We start from the raw sequence: 21164 nt of genomic DNA, 5'->3' as shown, positions 1-21164 counted from the left end.
TTTTATTTTTTTTATTTTTTTTATTTTTTTTTTTTATTTTTTATTTTTTTTTGAGACCGAGTCTCACTTTGTTGCCCGGGCTAGAGTGAGTGCCGTGGCATCAGCCTAGCTCACAGCAACCTCAAACTCCTGGGCTTAAGCGATCCTGCTGCCTCAGCCTCCCGAGTAGCTGGGACTACAGGCATACGCCACCATGCCCAGCTAATTTTTTCTATATATATTTTTAGTTGTCCAGATAATTTTTATTTCTATTTTTAGTAGAGACAGGGTCTCGCTCAGGCTGGAGCGATCCACCCGCCTTGGCCTCCCAGAGGGCTAGGATTACAGGCGTGAGCCACCGCGCCTGGCCATCAAATAAATTATGTAATTTTTAAATTCAAAAAGATATATACCTTTGATGTGTAATTCACAAAAATAATGTATTCTTGGGGCACAGTATACAATGGATGTTTAACTATTTGATTAAATGGCTGAGCACCATTTAAAGCAAACTTTTACTAACTTCTCTAATATTCTTAACAGAAAACCTAAAGAACTGACATATAGCAGTTAATGAAATGTGGGTTGACATCTCAGACCATCACAAATCACCTCTTAAAACAATGAACCTTTTATCATCACTTACATTGAAATAATTTTAAAGATGAAAGCAAAAGGTAATAAAACAGTAACAGGATGGAGTTGTACTCTTGGTATGAGAGAAATATACAGCAAGTCATTATAATACATTAGTAATAGGGATGTTTCTAGGTTTCAGTTGACAGTTATCCATCCACTACTTAATCCTTTCCTCTCAACAATCAAAATGAAAAGTCACTGCTTTTAAAATTACATTTTGTCATATCTCTGTACATTAAAGCTTTTAACATGCTAATCTGAGTGGTTATTGATGATTATAAGATCAAGTTCAGTTGAGTTTTTGTAATCATTAGATTTAATGGAAATAACCATTAGCATAGCAATGCCTTGTGTTGGATTATTCACTGTCCTGTTAGTACCCTTTGTTTTCACTTTGATGGGTTGCCTTTTATTGAGTAGAGAGGACCAGTATGCTCAGGGATTTACTGATTTATGGTTGCGAACAGAAAAAGAAAGAAAAAATGAAAAGTCTTTAGGAATCCCTTTGAAAATTTAAGACAGTTTTACAATCTACATAGCTATTTGACAATAAGGCAAGGAGATTTATGTATATTGGTTAATAATTTTAATTGGCATTTATTGTAAATTAGATATAATTTTATATAAAAAGAAACCAACAGCTGTTTCCTTATTTTGATTGTTAATTGTTTACTATTTTATGCATTTGGTTGTCCAGCATTGTCACTTCTGGAATTCTTAATTTACGTCAGCTAAGTACATGAAGACTGATGGTGACAGTGTGCTGCTATGGATAAATACTGAGCAGTGAATAAGGAGACCTGGTTTTCAGACTCTGGAAAGACTCCACCTAGCAAGACCTTGGGTCATGACTCAGCACTTTTAAACTTAGTACTCAATTGGGATAAGACACAGATATCTATACAACTCATTTACATGTAGTGTTTTATGATCATATAATCAATCATAAGACTTGTATGATTTTTTAGAATTCATCTAACATTGAAACAGAAAAGTTTAGCATATTACAAAATAGAACTAAGTGGGAACAGGAAAGATCATACAATGGTTCATTTTTCTGTACCAGTACCATTGTTTTACAACTATTTGTTTTTGAGAATACTTATCAAAAATTTCTTGGCTGACTTTCTTATCAGCTAAAGACTTCTCTGTAATTCTTACTTGAAAATATCCGTGAAGTGGTTTAAAATTTAGTCTAAAAGGACTGACATTAACAACTTTGCATTTTTGTTGCCTAACAAAACACAAATTCATATAGCAATATTCAAGACAGGGAGAAAGATATCTAATTGCTTTCAAAAAAGAAAACTAATTGTTAGTATAAAGATACAGTTTTTATATCACTTTTGAAAATATTATTAAGCAGAAAATGAAAAATATCTAGGTTAATGATTGAGTTTTGTTTTGAAAGTAATATTATTCTGTTAGTTTGAATTGTGCTGGAAAAAACTCTGAATTTTACCTTGGGAGTTCAGTCAAAACATAAATAAAGATCCAAAACCATTGCTTTATTATTATAATCATCTATGAAGCTAAGTAACAATGATATTTTTAAATCAAACCAAGGTTATCAAGATTTATTAAAGGAAAAAAATTCATAGTCCTCTAATTGGATGATCTACAGCATGTGATATGCAGCCACTGCCAAGAAAATCAGTGTCCACTTCTTATATACAAAACCTGGCAAATTATAGATAAAGCAGTACCTTGACACCTTTCTCTGGGAGCTGATGTCGAAGTGGAAAGTCAGGTCAAAAAGAAAACAAATGAAAAATGTTACAGTCAAGATGTAAAATCTGCCATCAACCCCTTTGGCTTGCTATAATTCTTAAGAAGCTTGATTTCCAGAGGGAAAAAGAAAATTTCAAATTATAATTTCCGAGAGGGTGTTTCAGCAGATTCTAGACCCTTTTATTTATCATGATTTCTGACTTCACAAACTGTATCCTTTTTATCCCCTATCCTTCTGGTATATTCAGTAAAGCAATGTGAAAATTGGTCTCTTTACTCATATCCCATTGACTTAACCTGAGAGTGTGACTCATAATAAAACTTTGGTTATTTCTAATATTAAATTCAGGCAGTTAATATGTTCCCCCTAAAATACTAGTTTTACTAAAAAATCTGTCTTTTTTTTTTCTCATAGCAGTCTTTTTTCCTTGTACGCTATTGAGTTCTCTCTTCCCTATTTTTGGCATCACCATAAGATTTTATTTGGAGATAACAGAAAGGAAAGCTTTTCTCATAATCATCAGTGATGTGACATTGTGCATCAGTGGACACCATATGCTGGAGGGGGGATGTGGTTAAAAAAACCCCTCTTTTGGAAATCAATTTTTTACTTACCAGGGACTTTCTCACTCAGGGCTTCAAAGCTGTCCGTCAGCCAAGAGTATAATTTGCTGTTTTTAGCTAAACCTTTGCCAATCACTTAAATTTTGCAGTAGACTTAAATAGTATGTTTCAGATGAATTTCAATTCAAAGAGTATACGGTCTTTATACAGTCTCATATTGGAAAGATTATTAGCCTACTTTAAACTAAAGGAAACTAACTATTGTACCAAAACCCTGGATAAACAGTTTCAACTTATAGCCAACAGATGTGTCCACAGAGTGCTAAGTATTCATTGGGTTTATTTATTATTGCTCCATTTCAATTGTTTTAACTGAACTCCATACCTAAGTGTTAACTGTTTTACTAGACCCTATGCCTTCCTGTCACGATTTCTTCAACCTTGAATTGTGATAAAGAACTGATTATGTTGTATTTGAAGTATAAGGGGGAAAAAGCCCTGCTATACTAATATAGGTTATTATAGTAGTAAGAGCAAATCTAAATGTATAGTCAATTTACATATCCAAACATTATAACATTAACTTATATAACAATTATGAAAAGGGAATCTTTAGTTGGCTTTAATATTAAGCAACTCAGCGATAGCTATAAAATCATGGAGCAACATTGTTGCTCAAAGAGTAATTTGGGAAAATATTCTAGAGGCAGGTATTCAGAATAATAAAATAACCAAGGAAAGTGTGTGATATACAATTATTTTAGGGATGGCATTTTTGCCTTTGAAAAGTCCATGAATTCCCATTTTGCAGGGTTGTTGTGAGAATTAAATGAGATAAATGATATAAAGTATCTAGCACAGTGCCTGCTCCAGATTAAGTGCTTGTTAATAAATGTGAGCTGTTGTTGGTATTATAATTATCTGTTTTCTTCTAGCCAAAAAATTATGTTTAGTTTAATGCAGTTTCAGTAATATTTATTAAATGTGCAGTGAGTTCACAGAGATACCCAGTGTGGGCCTCCTCACCTCCAGGGTGGGAGTAAAGTAGATATATTAATAAATCTGAGGCAGAATGTGAGAGTAATGCAGTGCAGTGCAACACATTTCCCTTTGAACGTTATGAACTTCTGATGTGTTCGCAGCAGTTGTGTAAATGTTAAAACCACAAGTAATTATTCTTTCTCCTGTCACGTTCTCTCTAATTTATACTGTCTCAATATTTTTGTTTATAAAAATGACTGAAGGAATGAGCGATGGTGTCAATAATGAAGACACCCCCTCATTTTTAGCAAAGAGACAGCCCCAAAATCTCAAGAAGTGAACAATTAAATGAGTCATAAATCTATCATTCAGAGTTAAGTGGAATTTTTTTTTAAGATAGCATGGTTCAATTTCATCTTTATGGTGCAATTAAAAACTATCCCTTCAGTAAATCAGTACCAAAAGTGGAATGATATTTTGTGTACCTTTTTGCACTGGAAACATCTGATTGTCAATTTCTTCCCTATTTGCAAATGCAAGGATACATGCTAAATCTCAAACATCTGGCTTTTGTAATAACGTAGTGGAAGCAGCCTGCGTTTTGGATTCAAATCAAAGCTCTCCCACTTGCTGACAGAATGATCTCAGTTGAGTCACAGACGCTCCCTAAGCCTCAGTTTCCTCTTCTGTCAAAAGTTGGGGTGATAATGTCTAACTGCATTACCACTAGGACAAATGAGAGAGTGGTTAGCCAACACAAATCTACTTTATGACAAGTACTCTCAATCTTTGGAAAAACAACTTAGTAATAAGTGAAAATCTTTGCTTCTGCTCACAAGCCAGAGCTTATAGTATGTGCTGTATGTTCAAAGTTCAGTATCTAGTTGACAAATAGACTGTTAATTTACAAAAGATAATAAAACATAGTTCAAGAAACATCAAAGACAAGTGGGCTAGATGTGAAATCCCTGAAGCTCTGGTCCAGCATCAGATGACATGGTCAAGCAGAAGAGACAAGTCTCTTTTTAGAATGTCTGCTGCCCCTGAATTGGTACAGCCAAGAATAGTCTTGGCTTTGGTGTATTCTTGGGTATTTTTCTAAGAATACACCACAGAAGACACTGAGATTTCACAGGAGTTTCTTCATGGTCTAACATTATGCATTATTATATAATTTCCCTAAGAAACCCCCAGAAAGAGTGGAGACTTGATTTTGTGTGTAAGAATCTGTAATCAGGATTCTTTAGATAAGAATCAGGAGTCTGGTTTGTCCCCCATTCCACATGAGGCATAAAGAAATTTTCATCGTTCCCAGATTTCTGATCCCCAAATATTTTGTGGTTGCCTTTTCTCTTAGAGCCATCCCATGAAAAAGATCGTTTTCCCTCAAAAAAAAATTGTTGTGATTCACAACAGCTGAATAACTTATAGTTCCTAGTGCTTTTAACAGGGTTTCAGGCATTCAGGGCAGAGTGAGGGTAGAACTATAGTCTAGAAGTTCATATTTTTTCCACTAAAAATTTTATGAGTGTCACTTCCAGTAGAGAAGTGATTGTATGAGTAAGTTCACTATATACAATTTCAAGTAATTTTCTGTGAAAAGATGTGTATTCATTTGAGACAAAAAAACAACAGCCTGAAATTGGAAACTAACTTCTAATCTTAAAACTTTAAGAAGTCAAATGTAAAATTAACTGATGGTAGTGAGCATTATTATCTATGTGACATCTATTTGACAAGGCAGTATACTATAAATATTTTCAAAATTGTTTTAATGAAAAAAAGTAAGTAGATAAAACATTTCTTTGAAGTCAAAGCAGCAAATCAATACATCACGGGTCCACTATATGTTCAGCTTAATGTTTCCCTGTGGCAGTTTGCTCCAAATTCCCCAAATCAGATACTAATTCAAATCAGATACAAATTCCTAAACAAAGCAATTTTTATACACCTATATATTAGAAGTTGTTTTTCCAGATAACAACTAACAGGATACCATAAAATACTAGACATTTCGCTCTCATGTTGAGTGGTTGTGTTAGAAGCTGGTCTCAGTTTAAGCCTCCTTACCTTCTGAGACTGTTACAGGGGAGATTATTGACTAAAATATTACAAAATCTACTTTTAAAAGCATATTTAATCATCCACTCAAAATAGCACACTGAAAGTTAAACAGCTGCTATGGTGTTCAGCTTAGCTAAACCCAATATTTCCTATTTGTAAATATTTATTCAGAAGGAGACCAGAAATATGGTTTGGAACATCACCATTCTGTGCCTCTTTATATGAGTTCAGCGTCTTCTGAACCAGAACTACTATTTATGATGCCCAAGTTGACCATATAATTTGTCCCTCAAAGTTCCACATCACCTCTGGCTTAGGACAACCTTTTGAGTCTCCTGTCCTTGGTCTCACACATCATTTGTTTCCTCTCTTCCTTAGTACCCCTGTAATTTTAGAATAAGACTTGACACAGAAGGGGCTTTAAAAATCTCAGAGTGGCCAGGTACCATGGCTCACGCCTGTAATCCTAGCACTCTGGGAGGCCGAGGGGGGAGGATTATTTGAGCTCAGGAGTTCAAGACCAGCCTGAGCAAGAGTGAGACCCCGCTTCTACTAAAAACAGAAAGAAATTAGCTGGACAACTAAAAATATATAGAAAAAAATAAAATTAGCTGGGCATGGTGGCACATGCCCGTAGTCCCTGGTGCTCAAGAGGCTGAGGCAGAAGGATCACTTGAGCCCAGGAGTCTGAGGTTGCTGTGAGCTAGGCTGACGCCACGGCACTCACTCTAGCCCAGGCAACAGAGTGAGACTCTGTCTCAAAAAAAAAAAAAAAAGAAAGAAAAAAAACCAGCGTGTGACTGATTTTCAAGGAGCAATGTAGCATTGTACTTTAGAGCATGGACTGTGGACATACTGCTTGGGTTCAAATAATGGTTCCACCAGTTGGTAGTCGTTTGACATTGAGCAGGTTACTGGACCTCTCAATTTTCTCATTATGTAACACAGGGATATTGTGAATACTTCACAGGGTTGTCCTAGTGAGGATTAATGGTGTTTTATATCCGAGTACCACATGAAACACCTACAGCAGTTACCAGATGCCTGATACTATTCTGAACAGTTAATGTATATGCTTAATGATGTGAATATTAGTGGAAAATAATATTATACAAAACTTTTGCTATTATTAATACTGTTGCATGGTCATGTTGGCAGTGGCTGCCTCAGAAGAATATATAGAGTCTCTGATTCAGATTACTTTATTGCTCCTCTCACACTAAAGAGAGAATTACTTACATTGGGAAAACTAAGGCTCAGTAGGGCTGAAGGAACTCTAATGGAGACATCAGGATTAGAACCTGGATTTATCTGCTTTATCCTCCTTTGTCCTCAACTCCTGACTGCCTTGTAAATCTCCCCATCTCTGCTGCCGCATTCAGACCTCATTTCTTATGGATTTGTTAGCAAGTGTGTCCTAACTAGCTTCCCTAGCATCAGTCTTTAATCTCACCCTTGCACTGCCGCTATTGTCATTTTTCTAACTTGCAGAGTTAACAAAGCTAACCACTCAGAGGCTATCTTTGCTCATTTTCTAAAGTTTGGTAAAAGTTTAGTATAAACTCTACAGGATAAGTTTTCATGATCTGAGAGGCACATGTTAGCCAAACCTACTTTTCCAACTTCTGAAAACTGCACACTGTACAAGACCCAGTATTTCATCTTCGTAGGTACACTCCTCCTTCTTGGCTACGTTGCAACTCTGAGATCTCTCTGTCCTGCATTCCCTCTTTCTGAGAAGTCTCTCTCTGAACCGTCTGATAAAATGCTATTCACTCTTAATTGCCCCCCTTCCACCATTCTTTCTCCTGGGCATTCATGCAGTGCATCTTCTGGTGAAAAGTTCTGTAAGTTATTGTTGAGATTTATCTCAATAGAGAGACAACTTAAGAAAATAAATACTTATCAGTGTGGAAGAAAATATCAGAGTCTTGTTAAAGTTTTCATTATTATTAGGGAAAATTTCTACCTTGTCTGATTCTACCACTTGCAGTTAGCTAAGGTAACGTGCTGTGAAATGATTAACAGGTGCAACAGGTAGAAAAGAAGCTTTTATTAACTCTCTATAAAGAAATTTAGTAGGTGGGCCACTTACATGATTTGTCTACTTTCATATTACATGGTTGATAAACAGTTTGTCACAATGGTGTACTTGGTCATCGGTTTGCAATCGTTATCTAAAATAGCAAATTTTCTCAAGTCGCATAAAGAGGAGATATCCTCAATGTTTCAGTTTGACAGCTTACTCATTACATTTTCAGTTCTCACCTAAGAGTCCCTCAGCAACTTACCTTTTAGTGCCATTCCTGAATCATTCCTAATTTTTCTAGCATATTCTCTATATCTGTTTCTTGAGCACTTGAAACATTTAAAGAACTAGTACTTTGTGTAGCATTGCTGCCTCTAATTGCAGCAGGAGTTTAGAGGAGAGTGAATTCAATGCGGGCTGAAAGGCACCATGAAAGAGTTGGGACTTCAGCTGATCCTTTAAAGATGAATTTGAATTAAACAGGAGAGCAAACACTGCTGGCTATTGAACTGCTGGAGCAAAGACCTAGGCATATTCAGAGGACCATAGGCCTGGCTGTGGCCATTGGAAATTAGGTTAGACAGATAGAGTGGGTCAACTATTGACAGTCCTGAGAGCCAGGCAGGGCACTGACCCAACTGTGTTAAGCATTAGTATATGAGAAAGGAACATGATGAAAGTGGCAGTTTAGAAAGATGTCCCTGGGTTGGTTAATATCATACATATGCAAAAAAGTTTGCATCCAGCTTTAAGGAGCTCACACATTCCTGAAGCACCTCTTAAGGACTGGTGAAGAACCCTCAACCGGAGACCTGGGGCCCAGATGGGGAGTTGTTGAAGGACTTAGTCAAATGGGGATCAAAGCCAAAACTAGGATGGTGGCAGTGGAGATGGAAACAGGCATTTCTGAAGAAGCATTAACCGATTTGGTATCTCATTGGATATGGGGATGGAAGAAGTGGAGGGGTTGGCCAAAGATGACAGTTTGGGAGATTAAGAAAAGGTTATGCCAATGAAAGAATTAACCATAAGAACTAGTTTCTGTTTTGTGCTTATTAGTTTTATATGCTTGTATTTATAATTGAAAGTCCTGGAAAAGGAAAAAAAAAAGTGAAAAAACCCATAATGCCTAAACATCCAAATAAAAGAAAGTTTCAGAACTTTGGGCTCAAAGAGAGAGCTACATGCTCAATTGAGCTCTGTGAGACAAGGCAAAATGCCTTCCTCATAATATCTTAAGCCAGGAATATGTTCTTTGAATTTACAACTTCTTAAAATAGGAGTCAATAAAAAAAATGCAGCAAGTGTTTGCAAGTTAACTGAGGAGAAAAAAATTTTTTTTTCTCCTCACACCACATTTCAAGTTCCGTATCTTTACACTAATTTTAATATGAGTGTTTACAAAAATGTAACCAGTAGACGTAGATTCTCAATATCCTTTATATAAGTTATATCATGAATGCTTAAAGTAGATTTTTTTGTATAAAACAATATTTTTAATCAAATGAAACGATAAAACAGACTGACTCTAAAGTTGGTCTGTACTTCATTTTCTTATAATCTATAATCAGGAAATCCATTCCCTCATGCTTTATAATTTTTGTGCTTTTAAGTGGTCAGGGGACTGTGACATCTGCATACGGTCACGTCTAAATCGATAATTGTCAGGCGGAGGGTAATTTTAAAACATAGCATGAATAAAGGTTGAATCTGTATGTCAGAAGGTTGTTAAGAGACGGGGTTTCCCACCTCCCCGACCCCTGAACTTAAAAGAGACCATTCTCTTTGGTGAATTGTCTCTTCAGGTGGGACAACAAACACCTCGACACAGGCCACAGCGTTCTAAGCAAGGAGGAGGCTGCGGTTTCCCAGCCGGTTTAAATGCAGGCTCTTCTTAGCAGTAAACCACACGCATGTATTCATCATTGATTTTCAAATGATAGGTTTCTATATCACTGGTTTAGGATCCACAGTCCTGCATTCCTGAATCTATATTATGCCAAAAGAATAACAATTTGGTGGCTGGAAACAGAAATGGTTATTATACGGCTCCAAAATGCTAGCTGGCACAATATGCTAAAAACAGCAGAAATTCACCAGCAAAAAAAAAAAAAAAACAGAATTTATTTGTTCTTAAAAATAACTTTATGCTCTAAAAATATGAATTTAAGAAGTGTCATCATCATTCAAAATATTTTATATTCAATATGTAAACACCTTAAAATATGTGACTAATCTTCTAAAATGGCATAATTTCCAAATAATAGGAAATATTCCAAGAGAAAAATAGAATGCTTTTTAAATCAGTTTTTTAGCCTTGAGATATTTATTGGATGAAAAACTATAATGCATGTTTACTTTTTTTTTCCCTACTGCTGCCCCAAATCATTGTTTAAAATGTGAGCTAAAAGACATTGGAGGCTTTATTGGAATTTCTCAGAGTTTACTGTATAAAATGTTTTTTTTAAAAAAAAAAAAACTTGCTCAGAGCCTCCGTGAAGCATTTCCATTTTCACACACTGGCCCAGTGCTTGTCATATCACAGGACAACACATTTTACGAAGCGGTTTTACTTCCTTTTAGCAAAATAACTCCTCCATGCAAACCAGTATCGGCATGTACCGAGCTGGGGTTTTAGTTTCTTCTGATCTATTCAAGCTTCATTGCACTGCTTAACTGACTTTTTTCACCCCCTTCTTTTGAAATTACCCAGCTAATTTTCCATTTGATTGTTTATTTAAACCAGATCTCACACAGACTTAATAGATAACTGACACACGTATTCAGTGTGTCCATCTGAACTTCAGCTGACAGAAAAGTATAAGTGCAAATTTTGCTTCGGTTTTCTCATTTCTTTTGTATCCAGTAGAATTCATTAATTCAAACTAAGGCCATAACATACTCACAATACTGATTCGGGAAGACACATTAAATATGAAACTCCTCTGAGCATTCCATTTTATCAAGCATTTTTCTAAGTGAACATACCCTTTGTTTGTATTTCTCCTAGTGAGAAAAGGTAAGCACTGTTTCATACAATAATAGCTTTTGTCACAGAATACTTTCCAAATTAACTACAAAGAAAATTTTGACTTTTGACATATTTAGCTGGCTTTAGAGAATTTGGCTAATTTTTCAGAAGTCTTGTTATAGAGGAGTAATTTACATTCAGATTCAACCAACATTTCTTAAGCAACTACTGTGTACTCAACACGTTTTGGGAGTGTCTCATTTGTTTTATTTTTGTTTTTTCCTCCAGTAACTTGGAGAATTGTATGCATAATCCAATTGACAATTTAGTCTTACAATGATTTGTTATATGTTCAGCCTATTTATTCATGCATAAAATGAGACAGGTAAATGAATGGGATATGAAGAACAAATGTGCTTGATGCAGTGTGCCTCAAATATATTTTAATTCAAAAGATGTTCCTGTAAATATCTCCTGAAGTACACCAGTGTTTTGCTTTCCTGATTTCTCATTGTCTCCATCTCAGTCCATCCTGATACTCTCCACACTGGTCCACACCACCAGGCCTTCCTAATTCTGGGATATCCCAAGGTCAGTAGGTCTTTCTGACCACTTACAGGCCTGTGTTTTACCTGTTCTCTGGACCTTCATGGGTCTGCATTTCCACCATCTAAACCCAAGACTTTTTAGTCTGGAATTCAAGGTCTCTACAGCCCAACCTCTGTGTCTCTCCAGAGTCTCTCACACCCCTCTCTTTTCATGGGTTTCTTTCTAAAGAGGTTCCTCACAATGTCCCTGACTATGCTCTGTAAATTCCTGCCTCAGCCCTTTCCCAGCGCCCCATCACAAGCCTAGTGTGTCTTTCTACCTCCTGCCTTTTCTGGAGGCCCATGTCAGTTCCTGCCTCTTCCATGAATCTTTATTGGATCGTCTCTTCCCTCCTGGGAACTCGATAACACGTCGTCTGGATTACCATGTAGGCACCTCATCCTAGGCTGTCCTGTATCAGTCTTTACGTTTTCCACATGTGTATTAGATTACCACAAAGAGAAGATTATAGAGCCTTTCGGGACTGGGGCCTTGTCTCTGCATCCTCACTGGGTAGCACACAATATCACTCATCCAGGAGTAATAGGTACTTGTGCTTTGCTGTGATGACAATAACAATGAGGTTTAACTGTCTCCTTGAGAGAGCCTCAGAAAACAACTGTCTAGTTTTCTAGCAAGGATTGTTCAATCAGGTAGTTGGTTTCTCTTACTCTACAATCCGAGGCAGTGGGGGAAGCCCACAGATGACTTTCTGAGTTGGCTCTCAGTGCAGCTCAGGTTGCATTTCTAATCAACTCGCTCCATAGCTCTGCTTGTCATATTTTGAGATATAAAAAATGGAGACCTGCAGATGTCCATTTGTCTGTTAGTAGGGGCTGAATGTCAGAGACCTAAGAAAGCTCTTTCAGTCTTCCCAATGGACGGCTATTCCTGTGCCATGGTGAATCAGCACTTCAGTGGAGGCATCATCACTTCATTTCAACCCCTGGAAATGGGTTTTGCTTTTTGAAGTTTTGTGGGGGCAGGAAAGCAAGTCTTCAGGATTATACCCTGAACTTAGTGAGGAGGGCAAAGCAGACAGAAGAAAAACCATAGGGAGAATTCACTCAAAGGAAAGGGGAACTGAATAGTGAAATGTGTACGCGGCTTCCCCGCATGTCCTAGAAATTATAGTCTTGCTGGTGTGCCCTTTCCTCATTTAAGGACACACAGACACACAAAATAAAACCCAAACCAATGGACTGAAAGAGTGAATCACGCCAGCCAGGCCTCCGCCAAGCTAGTCAATTAAAGTGCAGGACCAATTCCATGCTTTTCTTAGACCCTGAACAACTGTCTGACTTTCTTCCTGAGTTTTTTTAATAGGAAAAAAGTATATGCTGATTTCAGAGCAAGTTGATATGTATTAGCTCTCTTCTCTTGAAAAGTTTTTTAATCTTCTTTCAGAGGAATATTAAATAATTAACCGATTGGATTATTCTTCACCTGGGGGTTAAATCAGTCATCCTGTGGTTTTTCAATGTGTGTGTACTATATGTCTTACCAGTAAGCTTTTGTTTTTGTTCTCATGTGGTGCATTCTTTGGAAGTATATTCTAGTCTAGATTTCTTCCTGAGTACTTTCCTTGTTCTGTGTTAACAGGGAACGGGTATGGCAATCCCCGAAACTCACCAGGTCTGCTGGTCTCACCTGGTAACTTGAACAAGAATATGCAAGCAAAATCTCCTCCCCCCATGAATTTAGGAATGAATAACCGTAAACCAGATCTCCGAGTTCTTATTCCACCAGGCAGCAAGAATACGATGCCATCAGTGGTAATGCGAAACTACATTTTAAATAAATATTGATAATGTTTTGTATATGTTTTGCTGTTTTTGCATTTGTCTAACTTTATGAATTACCAGAGTTCTCACAGAAAATTAATACATCAGTGCTATTGACGGAGCCCTGTTTGTATTTAGCTGTTATTTCTGGTAATTGGTTTGCATTTCCCTTTTCTTTGTAAAAAAGAGCCACATCTAGTAAACGCCACTAAAGAACTGATATTTTGGGACAAGGACGGCATTGCCTTTAAGGCTTTGAACTGATAACTAGCAAAAAATCAGATCCAACCATTGGTCAAACCATATGTCCCATAAATAGAGCAATAGATAATGGTGTACTTCATAACATAATGTTTTTACAGTATTGAGCTATTTATGTCCTCAAGGTGCTAACAATAAAAAATGCTTTCTGTAATTTCTAAATGAACTTTCTCCTATTAACTGGCAATTCCTTTCTTAGATGTATTGCAGTGACAATATCTAATACATCATATGCCAGTGCACTGCCTCAATTCATCTTTCCATGTATGTGCTTCGTGAAAATAACTATCTCTGAAAAGCAAATTGTGTTAAAATCCTAGGCATTTTGAGGACAAAGGTTATATTTTACATCCAAAAAAAAGTGGCACTTCTAAAAAAATAAATAAATAGACATAAAGTATAAATTTAAATAGACTCTATCATTTTTTTTTTCTTCTGAGTCTGCATGCATAAGATGAAGGTAATATTGTGGGACCAAACTCAACAACAAAGAGACATCAGTGTTCTCCAAATTAGCTTTGCTTAAGAGCAAGAACGTTTAAAACCAAGATTCGGTAGACAAATTTAGATCATTCTGCAAACACATTTCTTTTTTCTTTCTCTGCTCCGTGGCAAGCTTCAGGGTAAAACAGTCCTGAGAGCTGATTAGTTTATTATGGCACAGTGCAGATTAATTTTGAATATCAACCAAAAAAAATCACATAATATGCAACGTTCCCTTTGGAAAAGACTGGGTCTAATAAATATAACCTCCCACAGGGCTAGAGCCAAGCAGTGTGGGCCATGTGTGGCAGGCTGTCTCTATCAGTAGATTTATTTCAGGTCCCTTAAAACTGATGCTTTCCCAGGGAGTCTGTGAGGCCCTTCAGGTCTCTCTCTGGCAGCCAGGTGTGGCTCCCCGCTCCTCCAGCAAGCGGGGTTTCAAAGTACAGTCTTTCCCCCCGCCCCACCAAAATGTGGTGATGAAATAGTGAACACTGAGACACTGACCTGGGCTGAAAACTGGGTAGATTGTCTTCACATTGGAGACAAACAGCTCATTAAGGGAAACAAAGAATGTCTTTGTAAGAAGTTATCCTTGGAGTCTGGGTTTTAAAACTGTTTAAATTGTTGTGTCTATCAGAAGATGCTTTTCCTTTTGTTGAAAAGATTTTGCCCAATTATAAATATTTACAGACACTAATTAATAAAACTCCTTCCCCATGCTCTCAGTCTGAGGATGTCGACCTGCTTTTGGTAAGTGGTGAGAGCGCTTTCTTTAAATGTCATGTGCAAAGCTACTTTTCGGTAGAGGTGGTAGCTTTGATGAAAGGGGAAGATTTTGGACGTTACCACAGTGTGTCAACACTGATTATGTTTAAATACCAATAATTTCTAGTGTCACTCCCAGTCGAAAAGAATGTCAGGTTGTTTTTCTCTCCCAACCTCTGTAAGGGAAGGCATGTGTTCCGTATTTTAGGACTTAATTTATAGTAAATTTCAAACACACACAAAAATATTTTTTTAATTATTTAAAACTAAGATATTTCTTTTTCCAGTAATTAAAATCTCATGATTTTAAGTTTATATGGATCTTTAATCTCCTTGTTGTAATCAGTTTTATGTGTTAGCTGCTTTGCCATCTAGTTTGAGGGAAGTTTAGAAGAATCTGAAGAAAGTGGTCAGAGCACCACCTGCTGGTGAGAATATAACATGAATCCCTACCCATTTGCTCTCTGCTGGGTATAGAACTGAACATAAAAACTACCATGGTTGATTTTAATTTTTTTAAATTTGCATTTGAATAAAAACTGAAACAATGGAAGTACAGTATACATATTTCATCAGTTTTCAACATAGGCTGTTTTTACCCATAATAAAGCTATGGTACTTGTTACTAGTTCAGTTGCCTAGGAGATACTGATGTAATGGGTTACTATGGCAACAGCTGGTCTCTTGAAGGATTGTAAATGATAGGGTTGGCAGAGTTCATAGAGACACATGTTAAATGATTAATTTCATGAGATTTGTACCAAGTTATCTCTTTATGTGCAAAACTAATACTGAAATAGAATTTTTTAACTTTTTAAAAAATTCCATCAATAATGTCTTTTTATTTACTTTAAAAGAATCAAAGGATAAATAACTCCCAGTCTGCTCAGTCATTGGCTACCCCAGTGGTTTCCGTAGCAACTCCTACTTTACCAGGACAAGGAATGGGAGGATATCCATCAGCCATTTCAACAACATATGGTACCGGTGAGTAGCTTTGCCATGTGCAATTAGTACCCTAAATACTTTTTATTAAAAAGCAAGATGAAAAAAGTTATTATCTTTTGCTCTATTAAGAAGCTTTGTTTAATACCTGTGGTGTACACAGTACTGTACCCATTGCCTATTCCTTTCTATAACACAGTGAATATCTCCATTTTTCTTTCTTGACTGGAAGTTTTATTTACCCAACCTCCATTCAAAATAGAAGAACAATTGCAAGGAAATTGAGCTGTTTCTTCTTTGATGTAATCAAAAGCTCGCTTTCTTGGGATTGTTTTTAAGAAACATTTCTAGATCGTCAAATATGTATATACTTTTATAAGAGATTGTAGTTCTAATAAACTAGAATTGCAGGCTATACTACTTCAAAGCTTTCGTGGAATATTTATTTTTGGTACATAGTATATTCCTTTTAGATTAAAATTATCCCTGATGTTTTATCCCCCTCCTCCCCTAAAAATAAAAATAGATATAATAGCAGCAATACTAATAGAATATTTTAGAAATTGAAAATGTGTATTCTATTTACCATTTGATAATTTCTACATTAAATATTTTCTGTTGCTGTTTTATTCTCTAATCTAGAGTACTCTCTGAGTAGCGCAGATCTGTCATCTCTGTCTGGGTTTAACACCGCCAGCGCTCTCCACCTTGGCTCAGTCACTGGCTGGCAACAGCAGCACCTACATAACATGCCACCATCCGCCCTCAGTCAGTTGGGGTAAGCAATTTTATTTTTTTTATACTATAATTTTAGAATACATTTTAAATGACAAATGGCAATCTCTAAATATGTGCTTTAATGCCCCATTAGAGGGAGTAAAATTCTACTTTATCAAAATCTGAAAGTGATTTTCAGATTAATACCTTGCAAATAGCTTAAATATTACATGCTTTATTCCTTGAGAGGATGGGGAGCTCTGTAATAATGAGGTAAATTCTTATTGTTTTAGACCACATTTGTTTCCATGTCTATCAATGATAGAATTTTTGTTTAATTTTCACACAGTTCATATGGAACATAAGAAGGTGTTTATAGATACATGTTCTTTAAGTTTTTGAGATATTTGAGAATATTTCTCATGTGGCATAAACCACATGGTTGATGCTAATGATAACCTAATGTTCCTAGGATCAACTATTCAATTGATACACAGTCTTCATATATTCATAATGTACTCATAATGCAGTTGTGTGTTTATAGATAGTGTGTGAAAATATATGTGTATATACAACACTAATTAGTACGTACAATACTAATTACCTAAATTTGGGTATAAAAGTAATTTTTGTTGTTTTCTGAAGTCAGAGGATGTATCTTTCTGCCCCCTTGTGGTAGTTTTCAGATATGTCTTTATCATAGAAATGACTCCCATCAAACCTTAAAAACCCTGAATTCACAATTCACACTACTTCATATAAAACAAATATTTTTTTTAAAAAAAGCTTAAAACATGAGTCAAGGAGATGACTTTAAGTTTACTTAATAACTTCAAAACTGCATTTAATGTTCAAAAGAGAATATTAGGATGATATAAAATATTTAAAGATAATAAGTTTTTATATTTTAGAAACATTCTCTATGCCTAGCCCACTTTTACTTTTCTGCAGAGCCATCTGATTATAGTTAACTAGTTAGCTATATCAGTTAACTAGTTCCATATTTCTAAGGAGATAATGAGAATAAAACATTGATTAGAATATAAGTCACTGATTGATACCACAACTTTCTTTCCCTTTTGCTACCCTCTCCCTCTCCCTTACAACACTAGCTTTCAGGTGGTATTGATTTAACATAGATTTGTGATCTGATTATGGAATCTTCACCCATTCACCACTTGCTGTGTGCATCCTACTCACTAATCACTGTCGTTGAAAATCTAACATTTCACGTAAATAGTTAAGATAAATTCACATGACATTGTTGCTCTGCTTTCTTGAAAGATAGTTAACTTTGAAGATATGTTAAGTATTGATCAGCATCAGAATTTATCTTTTTAGGACACAGATTTTCTCTGGAATGTCAACTATCCAAATAGACATTAATTGCATAATTTTTTCAAGTAATTATCACTAAGTATATAGTACCATCCAGGCAGTTTTAAAGTCTGTATTGTATTGCTGTGGCTTGGCAGTGACTCCACTAAACATGATTCTTTTCAAAAAGAAAGGTAACTTTATTTCTCATTTTTCACAAAATGTATCCACTTTAGGACTAGATTTCCCTAGAAATTATCAATGTCAAAAGCCATCTTATTTTCTCTGAATGTGGCTTTCTTTTGTTTTCAATAGCACCTGGTAATTTGCATTTTTACATATAAACACATATTTATTTACATATTTTAACTATACTACAATTTTGAATCTGTCTTCTATTGCCTGGGGAAACTCTGATTCTCTGGTGCCCCTAATAGAGGCTTCAGTAAATGAGAAAGGAGTGATACCCTGGACTACAGAGAACCTGAATCACAGCAGCCAAGGATGAAGCATTTTGTTCAGCTCCCGGTTTCTCTCAACACTGAATCTCATTGCGCATAATTTGACTCTGAGTTTAGTCTATGAGGGGTTTTTTTGGTTTGTTTTTTTTGGTTTTTTGCTGTTTTTTTTTTTTTTTTTTTTTTGAGACAATCTCACTCTGTTGCCCGGGGTAGAGTGCCATGGCGTCAGCCTAGCTCACAGCAACCTCAAACTCCTGGGCTCAAGAGATCCTCCTATCTCAGCCTCCTGAGTAGCTGGGACTACAGGCATGTGCCACCATGCCTGGCTAATTTTTTCTATATATTTTTAGTGGTCCAGCTAATTTCTACATTTTTAGTAGAGACAGCGTCTCGCTCTTGCTCAGGCTGGTCTCGAACTCCTGAGCTCAAATGATCCACCCGCCTAGGCTAGGATTACAGGTGTAAGCCACCCGCACCTGGCCCTAGTCTGAGTTTTAATTGCATTAAATCACTTCCCTTATCCCTCAAATCAATGGGATGACCCTTCCAGGCCTTCCAATTCTGGCCCTCCTTCCTCCTTCTCTCTCTCTCTCTCTCTCTTTCTCTCTCTCTCTCTCTCCCCCTCTCTGTGTGTTTCTCACACACACACACACACATACACATATGCACTTTATCTCTCTCTCACACTCACACACACAGATTAGATTCCTGAAAGGAGTTTTCCTCAAATGGACCACTTCATGGTCACACAATTAAATGTTAAACTGTTTTATTAAAAAATCCCAAGTTGTAATATTTATGTTAAATAAATTACATGAGCTTCCTTAATTCCTTATAGTGTAAATCAATTAAAAGAATCGATACATTTGTCAGGCCAAAGTCATTATCACAGACTCATTGTTGTGGGCTCACATTATTTTGGATAGATAACAACGTTCAAAGGAAAGAGTGGAGTACGAGTACGTCTCAGCTCCACACAAGTACATACGAGCCCAGGGTGGTTGCTATAATTCTTTCTCAAAATTGCAAAAGTATAACAGAGCTCTTCATACTTTGTCCATGGAAAAAGGTCCATTTTGTCCTTTGAAGCTTTAAGTCTTCAATGCTATATTTTTCAAACTATGTAGTATCTGATTTTATCTAACTTAGATGAGCAACATAAATTGATTTGATGCAGGGAGAGAGACGACTGGCGAGAAACTTGCCATTGAGAGTCAATGAAAGTCATTTGAATACTAATATTTGAGAAAATGACCCTCAAGTTTTGGATGGTTTTTCTCAACTACCACCTATAAAAAGGGCAGCCTGTTTTCTGGAAGCATTTCCATATATTATCTTTGTTGATGTGGGTGTTCAGTACATACTGAGAGAGATAACTCTGAGTAGAGATGACTTTTAAAAGGTTAGGTTAAATATAGTTTGATAGGCTAATTTCTAGGCGGAGGCAGTAAAAAATTTGAATAAAACTATCCAATCATGTTTGACTTCTGAACGATTGTGGAAAAGGGTAGGTGTTTTCCCAATTCAAAGGCATCTGTAATAGATGAAAACTTGCATAGAGGACTTGATATGGACAACTTGCATATCTGGCTTCTATCTCCCCACCCACCCACACATATGAAGTATTTCACAATTATTCATGTCTATAATTACCTGTGTCTATATTTTGTTCTCAAGAACAAGTAGACCAACATGTGTATATCTGAGCCCAGCATATATATAGTTAAGTGATTTTAATGCTATTTTCTCTTTTCAAGAAAATCCTCCTTTGTTAGCAAAGACTAGCCATTCTGTTTTGTATCCTATATCACAATGTGAAGAAACTGAGTCTAAGATATAACTTACATTTCATTACTGTGAACTACACAAAATGCTTCATGTATGTTTTCAATGTCAAATAAAATGCCACCAAAAGATAAACTTAGGCTATTCTCTTTATAGGAAAAGATAACCAATAATTGTTAACATCTTTTATGGGGAAGAAATGCAGCTAACCCTGTACAAAACAGTTGACATAAGGAGATGAAGCAAATAAGTGAATAACTCAGCTTGCAAAAACTGTATTAAAGAAATGCCTTTTTGATTATATTATTTTCCCTTAACTTATCTAGATCAACTGCTTATACTGGTCCAACTTACTGAATTTTTTTCTAATTTTCTATGTCACCCTGCCTGTGAAGACACAATCTAAATGTCAAGGGGCAGACAAAAGTATTTATTGATACTTTACTTTCAGGCTCCTAATTGACATTCATTATTAAATAGTTGTGTGATTCATAGTAGAAGCATTTAATTGAATTTTAGTGAAATAGTCTTTCTTACCCAGAGCCAGAAAAATTTTCTCACAGAAATCAAAAGATGATTTCTTCTAATATCAAAATGAATCATTAAGTAACTTTGAACCAGGATAAAATAGTTTACCATTATGGACCCTTTTGAAATACAGGTGTTCCCTCTCCCCCTTTATTTGAATATCTTCTTGACTTAGAAATTATTTAATTAAAACTCTTGAAAAATTAATAAACTAATATAGACTGTAAATAATAAGCTACAAATAAATAGCTCCAAGTATAAACAGGTAATTGAAAATCATATACACTCAGTGTAGTCTCTTGATATAAATGCTAAGACTGCTTTGATTCTATAAGATCATAAAAGCCAGAGAAAGAAAGGCTTATTAAGGAAACAAATAATCCTCCTTTATATTATTCTCTGCATTAGCTCATCTGTTAATAAGAGAAGGAAAGTAATTCCTTGCCAGTAGGTGGTGCTTTTGTATAAAACATCACTCAAAGATAAACTCATTTCTGACTAATTTTATATCTCTATACATCTTGAGTTTGTATTGCTTCTCTCAAAACGCCAGGCCCAAGTTACTCCAC

General features: G+C 35.9%; 1 protein-coding gene across 21 annotated transcripts in view; it reads left to right on the top strand.

Annotated features, from left to right (window-relative positions):
- Positions 1-21164, top strand: part of MEF2C (myocyte enhancer factor 2C) — a 147467-nt gene that overhangs the window by 120201 nt on the left and 6102 nt on the right. For all 21 annotated transcript variants that reach the window (XM_045566252.1, XM_045566254.1, XM_045566266.1 and 18 more), the window contains 3 exons: positions 13149-13321; positions 15700-15829; positions 16430-16565. In XM_045566252.1, coding sequence (XP_045422208.1) covers positions 13149-13321; positions 15700-15829; positions 16430-16565 — 439 coding nt within the window. The remainder of the gene's footprint in view (positions 1-13148; positions 13322-15699; positions 15830-16429; positions 16566-21164) is intronic.

This window comes from Lemur catta, chromosome 12 (genome assembly GCF_020740605.2).
Source record: "Lemur catta isolate mLemCat1 chromosome 12, mLemCat1.pri, whole genome shotgun sequence".
In the NCBI taxonomy this organism is placed as follows: domain Eukaryota; kingdom Metazoa; phylum Chordata; class Mammalia; order Primates; family Lemuridae; genus Lemur; species Lemur catta.
This window is presented reverse-complemented; position numbering and strand designations above follow the sequence as displayed.